We start from the raw sequence: 13,121 nt of genomic DNA on the forward strand, positions 1-13,121 counted from the left end.
AATTATTAAAGTATTAATACTATTTTAGTTTGTAAGATTTCCAAAAAAAATTTTACACAAATGTATTTTAAAGAAGATTACTTTTTTGCAATAAATCTGTACATACGAACTAAAATGAGGAACTATAAGAAGCAACCATTTTTCAAAAAAGTTTAGTTAGCACGGCACGTTCTACTTACGTTTGCCGAAGTACGACATACGCAGAAACGTTATAGGATGGTGGATGAAGAACGAGGGGAGAATGACGAGCGAAGGGGGTTAGTCTGCTACATTAGTTGGCATATCCAAGTTCTAGGCATCCAATCTATTACGACCAGTTCGGCATTAGTAATGTGTCGGCGGTAATAGCGAACTCGACGGTTCTTTGGAGAAGACGGAGGCTCAAGAAAAAGTAAGATAGAAAGCGAATGGGAAAGAGGGGGACAGAATAAGATAGAGAGAAAGAGAAACAGAAATAGATACGTAGATAAATAGATAAATAGATAGATAATTAGATAGAGAGAAACCTGTAAGTAACCTAGCTAGTGAGTGACTCATGGAAGCACCAGAATCTCCGAAGAATATTCGTTGGCCAGGAGATAGGTGGTCGGAGAGGATCACGGGATAGGCGTGCACGACATCAAAACTTGCTTGAGCGAATCTAAACTAACCGAGTAACTCTCCGCGTTACGGGCTACGATATACATCGCGGTGGGATGGTGAATTGGAGGGTGTTGATGGTGGTGGTGTGTACGAAATGGAAGTCGCGAAGACCGCGAGCAAGAGAAGGAAGCGAGGTCAGGAAGGACCGTAGAGATGAGTAAGTGTGGTAGGCATGGGGATCGAAACGACGGAGAGACAGGGTAAGAGTAGGAGAAGAAGCAGCAGGAGGTGCATGGTAACAGGAGAGCAATGGAGGAGAATGAAGTAACTTGGCGTATATATCGTGTAGCATGTATAATTCTGACCACATCCCACCAAACTATGACATATTCGAACATTAGCTATTCCAGCCGGATCCCAATACCTTCTCCCAAACCTCGGAGCGGACCCCTTGAGCACGACCCCGCTTCACCCCCGACCGCAGACTTGTCCTTGCGCGCTACCATCGTTGATTCACTCGCAACCGCCGCCGACGTTCCCCGCGAACTGCTGGTAACCGTCAACCAGCGAACTTTAACTGCACATGGAATTCAAATATAATGCAGGAAGACGAAGGAGAACGTGAGAGGAAAGACCAAACGGCGAGAGAGAGACAGACAGAGAGAGAGAGAGAGAGAGAGAGAGAGAGAGAGAGAGAAAGAGAGAGAGAGAGGAGCACGGTCCAACACAGTTTATTATATTCTACATGTCAATTTACAATTATTGTGTTTATAAGTTATAATTTGAACTTTAGTAAATTTATACATTTGATTTCTGTTATTTTTAAATATTATCTCTCTCTCTCTCTCTCTCTCTCTCTCTCTCTCTCTCTCTAAATATTTAATAAAAAATAAAATAAAATTATTATTCTAAAAAAATAGTAAAATTTTAGTACAATTAAAATAAAGCATAAAAATGACAGCTAAAAGGATTGTTAAGATTTGCAGGATAAATGAAATAGCTGCCACATACCTTTTCTAGAAAAAGTCGCTGATTAAGAGTTGTTAGTGCCGCGGAAACTGTTATGTGATCTTCGAATTCCACGAACGCATAGGTATCACCTCCAAGCTGGAATAATAATTGATGTATTGTACTCTATATTGCATGCATAACATAATTTATGCAAATAAAAAGAGCATCAAAGAGAAGTGAGAAAAAAAGGAATAATAAAAAGATGTTATATTTAATTAATACTCATTACGCGATAAACGTAATTATAGTTGCTATGCAAAACTTTCTTTCTTTTATAATCCATACTAAATTATTTGCAATAATTTCACCGCTTTTTAATATATAAAGTATCTTTAAATATATTTCTGAACACACATTTATAAAAAAATATTTAGTATATACAATAATGTAGATTGTAATTATCTTAACTAATATTATTCGTTAATGATAGATAGCGTAGAACTATGCATGCATATAGAAGAATGCAGTATCAGTATAACTTTTACTATAAAGAAATATGATAAAAGCTTTTATATTGTAACTTTAATATCGTGAAAGGCGAAAGTTTAGCAATGCGCAATATATAAGAGAATTGCTAAACTTTCCGGAATTGCGAACAGAAATGTAAAATTATGTAGTGATTTAAAGTTATTCATCAAACATATGAATGGACAAATCCAGAGGGTCCTGCTTCCTTTTTTAAATTTTTTTATTCAGGTATAAAAAGGCAGAAGAATTACGATGACAAGTATAAAAAAATTGTACATAAAAAAATTTGTATCACGGTTAAATCTGAAGCTGTGTCCTACAGCTTCAGATTTAACCGCGATATACATTTTCTTTTTCCTTTCGTATCTGTTATCACTGCAAGATTAAACATGATATTATACTTTATTAAAAGTTTGTATTAAAAATTTTCGATAAATTCAATAAATGCAGGATAAGAATTCAGGAAGTGATCATGTTTCAATATGATGGCAAAATTAGTGATAAGAAGCTTTCAAAGTGAGACACAGCGGAAATTTCTTCCGTAAGTTAACTTCATACAAAACTTGTTGTCTATTCTATATAGGCGCGCCACAGATAAGATATATATATTCTCGTCGGAATGTACGTCGTAAACCTTATCTTGTACCAACGCTCTTACATTTATTTGCAAGGCACATAAAAGGATAGACATAAATGTAGAATATATGATGTGAAATAGCGCTTGTAGATAATTTATCTTTGTGTAGATAATTATGAATAAAATTTATTAAGTATAATATTGCGAATAAAATTTATTAAATTCGCCTAAATTAAATTCATCTTTATGTATATTTATATCTTATGTAATAAATCTCATGTATGATACATATTAATTATTATTGTTCTTATTGATGATAATTCTATCATTGTGAGAAATAATTATTTTTAAGTATTCTTTCTAACACTTCAGTTCTCTCTCTCTCTCCCCCTCTCTCCCTCTCCCCCTCCCCCTCCCTCTCTCTCTCTCTCCCTCTCCCTCTCTCTCTTTCTCTCTCTAAATATTATACATATATATTATAACAAGAGAAATTAATTATTAATTATCTTCTTGGACAATCAATAAGCTTTATAAGTCGCAATTTAAAGAAAAGAGATATTACATTAAATGCAACATTGTCCATTGTCACTAAATATTTCCACGTTTTCTGTTTAAAAGGGCAGAAAACGCAATTCTGCAGTCTATCTGCAGTCTACAACGATGCGGTCGAGAGAGTCTGGAATTTCATCTTTTTCAATTCTCTTTTTTCCGCTGTCCAACATAGTCAGCATCGTGCCAGAAACCGACGCTGGCTTAACATCGAAAAATAGGTGATAATGGGAAAACGCAGCTGCACGTAAGTTAATTATAAGCAAGTGCTTGCGGAGGTACTAATTACTTATTGTAACTTTTGCGTTAATTGCTCTCAGTAATTGCTCTCGGTGGTAATTGGCTGTCCTCCCATCTCATTTACTTAAGGCAACTCTAGTGGTCGCGAGGCGGACAGTAAAATTCTGTCATCGAAATCGCCACGTCGAAATTGTATTTACTTACACGAAACGATTAAGTTTTCTATAACTCTCTGTAATATCTTGAAACCGTTTGAAAGGGGCACGACGACTAGTATCGAGCTGGATGTCCAGTACGAGACGTCCAATTTCACAAGTTGGGAGATTGAAAATTACTTCTAACTTGTTTAACAAGACTGCAATTAGTTTTTAATTTCTTTAATAATGATGTCTTCGTTTATATTTGTCTGTTAAAAGCAACGAAGGTCGAGAAAAGTGAATACCGAAGCAGGAAAAATAAGTTGGTTCTAGTAAAAACATAGTATAGTTTTTCCTACAAGATTTAATATTGTTAGTATAGTTTTTATTCGTGATAAAGTTTTTTTAAATTGCACAAAAATACTTTTTTTATGCTTATAAATACTTTTAAGAATTTCTCAGCGTTGTGTTTACAGAGAATAATTTTATATTTAAAGTTTTAATAATGTGCAACTCCTACTAAACTTTTGAAAATACTGTAATATAATTAATTTTTTATGATTGTTTTTATATAAAAAATAGCTAGGAGTTGCTATAATTTATGGACGTTGCATATTATCTGGAAAATATGCGATATTTGGCGCCATTCGTTTGCAGCGTCCATTAATCTGGACAATGAAAATTGGCTTGCATTTCAAAAAGGTACCCTTTCCCTATATCCCCCGTTACTCCTATCTCAGCTTCATTGTCCGTCGGTTGAAATGCTGTTTCGAACTATAGCGTAATATATTTTTTTATTATAACTTGCGGATTACTCGATTCGCTTTGTAGGCAGTTCACGATAAAATGCTTTTCACTGCGGGTTACAAATTGCCATTTATAACAGCACATATTTATGAAAATAATTAACTAAAATGTTATATTGTATTTACGTACTGCACTTACATTTAAATGATAAACCAAAAATTAAATTTTCGCTCGTGGAATAATAGCCATAGACTAAATAATGTTAAATGTTAAGTATTTATTGGAACATTTACCGTACAAAATATTAAATCATTATTTATAAATTTATATAAATTAACTTTGTATATTAGTGAAATACAGAACACCTAATAATTTCAAATTTGCACCACTGCTTTTAAACATTATTAATCTTACCACACAGCTAAATTCTAATTTTTTATCTCGATAATTATTTCAATATGTAATGTTTACTGAAACATTATGTTATACATAAATACTGATATTTGTTGTCTAGTTTATTTAATTCCTTTTCTCTTATATATATATTATCTGTTTTTCTATTATTAAAATAGATAAACTACTATTTTTTATTAATTAAATAGAGTAAGTGAGAATAGAAAACTAGTATATCTACTATATTGGTTAATTTACAAAATAAAGTCTATACATTCTGCTTTCAAGTACCAAAGAACTACAAATAGGGATTAGCGTAAGTCAGTTTCATCTATAGGCTGTATAGGCAGCGGTAAATACAAACGGACTTGTAACGGCTATCAATATCGACAGGTATTGACAGACCGATGTAAGGTGCGATCGGGCAATCTACCTTTCAGCTTAGCAATGGTGCGTATTGGCTTCGATGTTTGTATTTGGAGAGAAGCGTTAGCCATTGTAATTAAGCACGACATATCATGCTTCGGCATCCAATCACAAGGTTTCGAATCTATATGGATCTATTCTCGAACTATTTATTCTGATATAAATTTTACTTTGTTTTTATAAGTCAGAATTCTACGTTTCTCTAACCGCAAATGAAGGATACGTGAGAATAATGGTTTATATTTTTCAATAAAATTCTCACATTATGCCGACGAAATATTTGTCGACATTATATAACTTATTTTGGGTTTTAATAAAATTTTAAATAAGTTGTTTCGTTCCTTTCTTTCTTTTTCTTCTTAAAACTTTTGTTAAATTAATATATAAATGATATTTAAAAAAGTCATTATAATGTTATTATCTCTTGAAAAATGTAAAATATTTAATACGTATATAATTATAAAAAATATATACATTTATTTATCTCAGATAATTTATCTCAGATAATTTTGAGTATTTATTAATTTCTAAGCTAGAAAAGGAAAACACTATTGAATCTCGCAATTCAATCAAGAAATTCTTAACGCATCTCTTATTCAATTTAATATAATATGAGACAATGCATGCGTTTGCTATATAATGATGCTAACTATACAATCCCGGATCAGGTATACACGTACATATATACAAGATTTGTACTAGTATTAAGGATGATGGTGTGGTGACGCGTGGAACCATGGCGTGGCTAGTATGGCGCTGTCTGAACGGTGGCAGAGAGTGCTCGGGGACCGTCGAGCTAAATCACTCCCTAATGGATCGAGCCGCTAATCTCTGATAGACTGCACGCTACCAGGGTTTCCCGTTCTGCTGTATTCTCCCTCTCGTATTCCCCTATGTCCACGTTACATCACTCCGCTTTGTATAGCGAACTATGCAGCGGAATCAAACACGCGCGCATTGAAGGGCGCGAAATTCCTAGCAATAAAGAAAAAATATTGTAGATAATTGTTATATATGATGTTCTATAGATCTTAATACGTCCAAGGTTTTTTTATTCAACGACGGTTGCAATTAATTAATTAACTTATTTATCAAGATATATATTTCATTATTCAGTTTACTGTGTGATGATGAATAATTCGTATTGCTATTTATTTGAAATGCAAATGAAGTATATTGTGAAAGAAATAATATTTGAGTATAAATATTATTTTTGTAATAATATCTTTTAGTTAGCATATTCTTTATAATTTAAGATTACTATAAAAATAACCTTAAAAAGTGTATACGACAAATGAATAAAATAAGAAGAAACTGGCTATCATGGTAAAAACTAAACGTCGAGGTATTTGAGTTTTGTGGAGCATAAGCCGCAAGCTTAAAAAGCTACCTCAGAGTACACGAAAATTTCAGAATAAAATACCTCCACGCCAACTACGTCACGCAACGTAACATTCCATAGAGACCTTTAGACGAGAAAGAAACTTTCACGCGCCTGGGGTACTGCCACACAATTTATTTATTTTTTTTGTCCCTTGCTGTAGATGTGACTACATGCGCGTCGAAACCATGTGTACTTTCATAGAATCCATGCAACGCATACGATGGCGTGTCGACGGACAGTAAATCCTCCCTCCATGTGCAAGACCTGCATAAAATTTTGCAAACAATCAATTAGTCAGGAGGAAGCTTCGATAATCCGTCCGGTCAATTTGAACGACGGTTGAATCTGAAATTTCCTCTCACGGAAGCAACCAGGAAGCTCTACTGTACTGTAGGGATAATAGGGTAATCTCTATCCTTATCGTATTTCCGATTCTTTGATTTACTCATTGAATATTAATAGCTATACAAAAATTGTTATGTATTGTATGACATTTCACAAGTTCAATTCAATGTAAAAATTACTCAACAGAAAAATATAATTAGAATATATATTAAAAATTAAATGGAGGATTAAATCGGTTCTTTAGTAATTCTATCGATAATGAAATTATATATACTCTTTATAAATTATACTGAAAGAACGATTTTGCTGAAGTATGTAAAATTTTAGCTAAATACAAATCTGAAAATAATTTCGTTGACCCATCAAAATAATTATGTAGGCACTAAAACTGATTGCTAAAATGTCAAAACTTTTTGCAGCATTGCTCATCATGCTTAGGATTCCTATAAAATTATTTTAATAGTCCAATGAAATTATTTTCATATATATATATATATATATCTAGCTAAATTTTTAAATACTTCAACAAAATTGTTCTTTTTGTGTACTCGTTAAATGGAAAGAGATCGTGCGAAATTGTATTGCTGGAGGAAATATTCAAGGAACGTTTAGTTGTTAATCAATGAAAGTCTAAAATTTACTGTAATACCATGACTTACGCCGGCGAAATGTGAGATAAAGTTTTATTCAGTGATACGGTTTGTGTGCCCCAGTTTCGCGTTCTGTTAGGTGCGAGAAGAGTGAAATCGCACTGTAAGATGGGCAAGGGTGGACGAACTGAGATCTGGCCAAGCGATCTTTACTACCGAAAATCCATTATTTTCCCCATTAGATCGTCCGTCCCGATCTTCCAGGGCAGGCATTTTCGTTTAGCAGTTTTTCTTCCGATTCACGTCGTTTATGACTAACCCCACCCCCTCAGGGACATCCAACATCCACCATTCCGTACCGCATACTCCGTACGTATCTCGCACCTTCAAAAGCATCGGTACGCTCTCGCGCACTTCAAGCTAGAGAATCTCGTCGATCTCGTTTCTACTTCCATCTCTTCGCTGGTTTTTATAGCTGACGCTTATAGTAGAACGTAAGCAAAACAGTCCGCCTACCTTCCTGTCACAACTTTTTTCCCATGTGTGTGTGTGTGTGTGTGTGTGTGTGTGTGTGTGTGTGTGTGTGTGTGTGTTGAGATTTTAAAGGAGATCACTTTGTTTAGTGTAGTGATGCACGGAAACTTTCAGTTTTTTATACTAATTTTCATCTTTTTATACTAAATAGATACTTAAAATATCAAATATGATAAACATGATATCGCTTTCTTTAAAAGTAACACATCTTAAAAAAGTGATTTTTTTAATTTGTGAAACAAAAATGACAAAAATGACATTTGATTTTGTTAAAAATTATTTTTCATCGATATTATTTGATTAGTCAGTAAATTCTATCAAGTTGAAAAATAATTTCTTCCCTTTTTTGGAAAACTTAATTATTGAATCGTATCACTTTTGAAGTAAGGGAACGGTATTTTAATTAAATATTAAGAAATTATGCTATTACAAATATCAATATTTGGAATATATAAAATCGCTTATTTAATTAATGAAATAAATAAATTGTAATAATAAAATATACATAAAATATATAACTTAATTTGTTATACAAAAATGTTTAATAAATTAAAAAGTAGATTACGTACATTTTTTACATATATACAATAATTTTAAACGCAAATTTTAGAAAAGTAACCTATATCATCACTGTTATCAATTCTGATAAAAATAAATACGTCGTGTCCCAAGCAAATTGAGTAAATAGATTTTGAGAGAACTGTTTGTTCATTCTCTTCTTTCCGCAGAAGATAAACGCGTTATCAATAAAATCATATAATAAATCGATCACTAATAAATCGTCATCGCTCAAGATTCATCGTTTCAAAATATAACTATAAGTGTATAGGTGTATAGGATAGAACATTCCATGAACATTCCAGATAACTATCACACTAGTACACGGAAATGCCTTATATGTTTGCCCAAATGCGCTACGCGACGTTGCGTTGTAATTTGCGTTTGCGTTGTTTAAACACGACGGATATCGCACTCGTAAAGATTCGCAGTCTGATATGACTGCACATTGCATTTTCCTTAATGGCTTCACAAATAAATTGGTGATTATAAAATATTTGTGCTCCAAATTATTCTGATATTACGGAAGGCTTTATACATAATGATATCTGCATATCGAAATCAGACACTTCAAATATTATGAGTTTTATGCATCTCAATGCATTAAATATCTGAAATATGTGAAAATATTACAATAATATTTCGAATCAACAATTTATATTAATGATAATATAAAATCTCGTAATGAATACTCGACATTAGCGTTTCTTTTACTCATAAATTTGTAATACACAATACTTAGGTATATGGTTGTATTAAATTTAAAAATAAATTATTTTACTTCATGTTTAGTTGATATAAAACTTTTTATTGTAATTTTTTGTTCCGCAAAATTTTTCTTAAAAAGTATACTTTTTAGTATATAATTTTATTATTAAACGCCTCTTGAGGTAACACATTAACGATAAAACGATGCAGAGCGCCGTTAAGAGCTCTCTTGTTAGCCGTAACGCAAACGATAAAAGCGTGAATTATGTCATCCTGCGATCTTTTTACTCTCTTGTTTCAATATAACCCAAAGTTAACAAATACGTGTATACATGGTAACAAGTTTTTCGCTTACTAGGCAAAATATATTAGAGTTCCAGAACAAAAGATCTCATTAAACAAACAATCGATGAATTGTGTAGGATTCTGCAGAATTTTGTAAAATAGAAAGAAAAATAGAAATATGACTTATAAAATTTTCAAGCTGAAGAAGTATGTCTAAACGCGCGTAAAGCTTCTTATTCCCCGTGTTTTAAAGATATTTATTTCGTAATGCAATATAAATATTTATATAAAATTAATATTAATATATAAATATTCATATAAAATTAAAGGTAATATATAAATATTTGTAAATAATAAAGTAATAATCGCTTCCTGTAATAAATAATACAATTTCCATATTGGCTTTTTAACTACATCAGCATTTCGCGCATAGGATACCTTGATGTACACAGTGACGACATGATACAACACACCAGTGTAAAATATTATGAAAATACATAATATCTGAGGATGGTTAAGCCGCGGATACGAGGCCGTCGTGCTGCTAGGTATTGCTGCCCGCCCGCCACCCACTAGGAAACAGGCTTTTATGGGGTTTTTATAACGTCATGTTACTGCGTAGATGATACGAGCTCGTGCATAACATTTGGCCCACCATGATCCCGGACCAAAGAGCAAAAAGTTGTAATAAAAAATGGCAGCACTGTGGTTTGAAATGCTTGCATTATGAACTGTATCTAAAATGGGTCTCTCGCCAGCGCCTGTCATTCACCTCGTTTTAGGGGTGCAAATACGTATACCGGCGCAGCGAGATAAAACGTACGTGACTTTTACATGAAAAGTGCACGCACATATCCTTTTTGAGGCTCGGTTCGTTTTTAAATTTATCCGAGTAATTCCGGTCGCAAGCGCTTCATTAGCTTACAGATATGTTAAACGCGTAAAATTATCATATACCATTTACCTTGACATTTTGTTTTTAAAGATAGAAATTACGGTGTACAAAAAATTGTGATTGGCACAGGTCCATCGTCAATCGAATTAATAATAAGTGCTAATGAGACATATATCTCGAAATAAATTGCATACGCGACTACAATCGATTATTAAAATGAAATTATACATCCAATAATAATTACAAATACCAAGTTTAACTGTACTAACAAGGAACTGATGTAATGTAAAACCATGCTGTTTATGAAATAATTCCTGTCATAACCAGTATCTTCATTTGATAGTATTGATCGCACCGCGCATTCTATGCAATTCAGCAAGGTGTGCTATTTGTTGCCCTGCAAACGTGCGCCAATTAAATTCCAAAGTAATGGCTCGCAACAAGCTATCCATACGGTTTTCGTATATGTTGGATACGACGCAAGCAAGACAATGCACGCGACACGATACGTTATATACCAATTAGAGGTCGGGGTAATTGCTTGCGAGAGATTGTGTGCTTTTTATGCACAAAACTATAGGCACGTACGATTGGATTTCATGTTGTAACGATACTAATGTATGAAATACACGAGGACGAAAATTACCGCAAGTCGAAACGCTGGAGGTGTTGGAACTGCAAAACCATAGCGATATTTGGAGAAAAGAATATAATTATTGCAGCCACAACGCGACTAAGCGAATCCGATACAAATCTAATTAAAATTTCCACAGTTTAACCTCATATGAGAATTCTATGCAAAATCCATAATTAGATTGCATCAATATAACTTATACAAAGATTTAATAATCCCAAAGCTCAGTAAAAATAGATGAATATATTATAATGTCGAAATAAAGTTAGACATTATTTTATTGTTCCCTTATTTCAAAAATGATACAATTTAAAAAAATTCAATTTTTCAGAAAAGGGGAAAAACTATTTTTCATCTTAATAGAAAATTATTTTCTAATCGATAATATTATCAAGAATATATTCTTAGAAACATAATCAAATTTTTGTCTTATTTTTCGTTTCACAACCCTTAAAAAAACAACTATTTTTAAATTGCGATGATTTTAATATCTTAAAAATCTTATAATAAATCCAGAATAATTCATCAAAAGTAACATAACTCGAAATATCACGAACAGTTTATATATATTATCTTGATTAGCCAAAAATAATTGACTAAATTAGAAATAAAACAATTTCTTTTATCAGACTTCGATCACCAAACTGTTTTAATTTTAAATATTCTCTTTAAACGATCTTTTTTTTATTTACAAAATGTAAAAATGTGTTACTTTTGTATAAGGCAATATGATCTCTTTAAAAATCTTAAAAACGACGTAAGTGAAATTTGACAGATGGATTGTGAATTGAAATTAAGTTAGCTTACCTTTGATGATCGATAAAGTAATTTTTACCTAATTTATTTATGGTAATAATTTGAAAATTATATTTTTTTGATTGTGTCACTTTTAAAGCAAGAGAACGATATATTAAATACATATCACATTTTATTCATTTAAAAATTTATCTGAGGCATTACACTCTTCTTATTGATTAAAATCGTGTCTCTTATGTTTCAAAGATTTTAAAAGTTCTTAAGAGGATCCTAAAGTCGTTTGTATTACTGACTAAATTGTAATTTTTGTATAACAATTACTTTTTTTCTCTTTTATAAATCCGAAAATTCTTATCCAGGATAAAGTATACGTATTAATATGTGTCTGTGAGGTGAAGTTTGTGCCGAGAATGACAAAAAATTTTTCTTAAGATATATATATATATATCAATTTCGAAATTTTTTGTTGTCTCGGCATAAATTCCACCTCACAGACACATATTAATACATAGGTATACTTTAATCTTAGAAAAGGATTTTCGAATCTGTAAAAGAGGAAAAAAGTAATTGTTATAATTACAATTTAATCGGTAATACAGACGACTTTAGAATCCCCTTAATCACTTTTATTATGTTGCCAAAACTATTAATTTTTATTACATTATTTTCTTAAAGTAATTTAAAAAGTAATTAAAAGTAATATACTGTAATTGACATGAAATAAGATTTCTAATTGTAAATTAAAAATATATTCACGTCTCCATTATTAAAAATAATTGTTTAATATATTTAGCTTTTGTGTAAAGTTGAATAAAAATCTAACTCTGCGCATAATGTAGAGATGCAAGTTCGTATATTTCGATCAAAGTAAAAATACTGTAAAGATCGAATCGTGGACGCTACAAAGCTGTTGGTATCGATAAAAGTATCGTCGTTTTTTCGCTCTATCTTTCCCTTACCCACACCTTCACGCTCGTCGATCCACGCAACATCTTCCTGCTGTTCCAGGAAGGCTCTGGAAACAACCCTATCCCCTGCCCGCTCTCCACTATCCTCGAAATCTAAATGATTCGGTTATTTCTGGAAGGTTGCTCGAGGCGCTTCTCTTCCATCGACCTCATTGCAAAGTGATTTTCCTCGTACCTGTAATCCTAAATTCGATCGATCGTGTTCCCCATGTCGAGATAAGTAGTGCGGAACGCAGAGAGAGAGAGAGAGAGAGAGAGAGAGAGAGAGAGAGAGAGGATACTTACAAAAAAAGTAAGAAAATGTTTCGATTGCATTCGTAAAACAACAAGAGTA

The 13,121-nt window shown here is 32.4% G+C and overlaps 1 protein-coding gene across 2 annotated transcripts in view; it reads right to left on the bottom strand.

The window, feature by feature from the left end:
- Positions 1-254: 254 nt before the first annotated feature.
- The window catches only part of LOC108729104 (nucleolysin TIAR), a 95,073-nt gene continuing 82,206 nt past the window's right edge, over positions 255-13,121 (bottom strand). Inside the window, exons 3-4 of one of the 2 annotated variants that reach the window (XM_018458046.1) lie at positions 1,594-1,689; positions 255-304 (exon numbers count right to left, since the gene is read on the bottom strand). In XM_018458046.1, coding sequence (XP_018313548.1) covers positions 272-304; positions 1,594-1,689 — 129 coding nt within the window. In that variant the 3' untranslated portion in view covers positions 255-271. Of the gene's footprint in view, positions 305-1,106; positions 1,160-1,593; positions 1,690-13,121 lie in introns of those variants that run through there. The other variant, XM_018458047.1, reaches the window with a different exon arrangement.

Source organism: Mycetomoellerius zeteki, unplaced genomic scaffold (assembly GCF_001594055.1).
Source record: "Mycetomoellerius zeteki isolate Tzet28-1 unplaced genomic scaffold, Tzet1.0 scaffold70, whole genome shotgun sequence".
Classification (NCBI taxonomy): Eukaryota; Metazoa; Arthropoda; class Insecta; order Hymenoptera; family Formicidae; genus Mycetomoellerius; species Mycetomoellerius zeteki.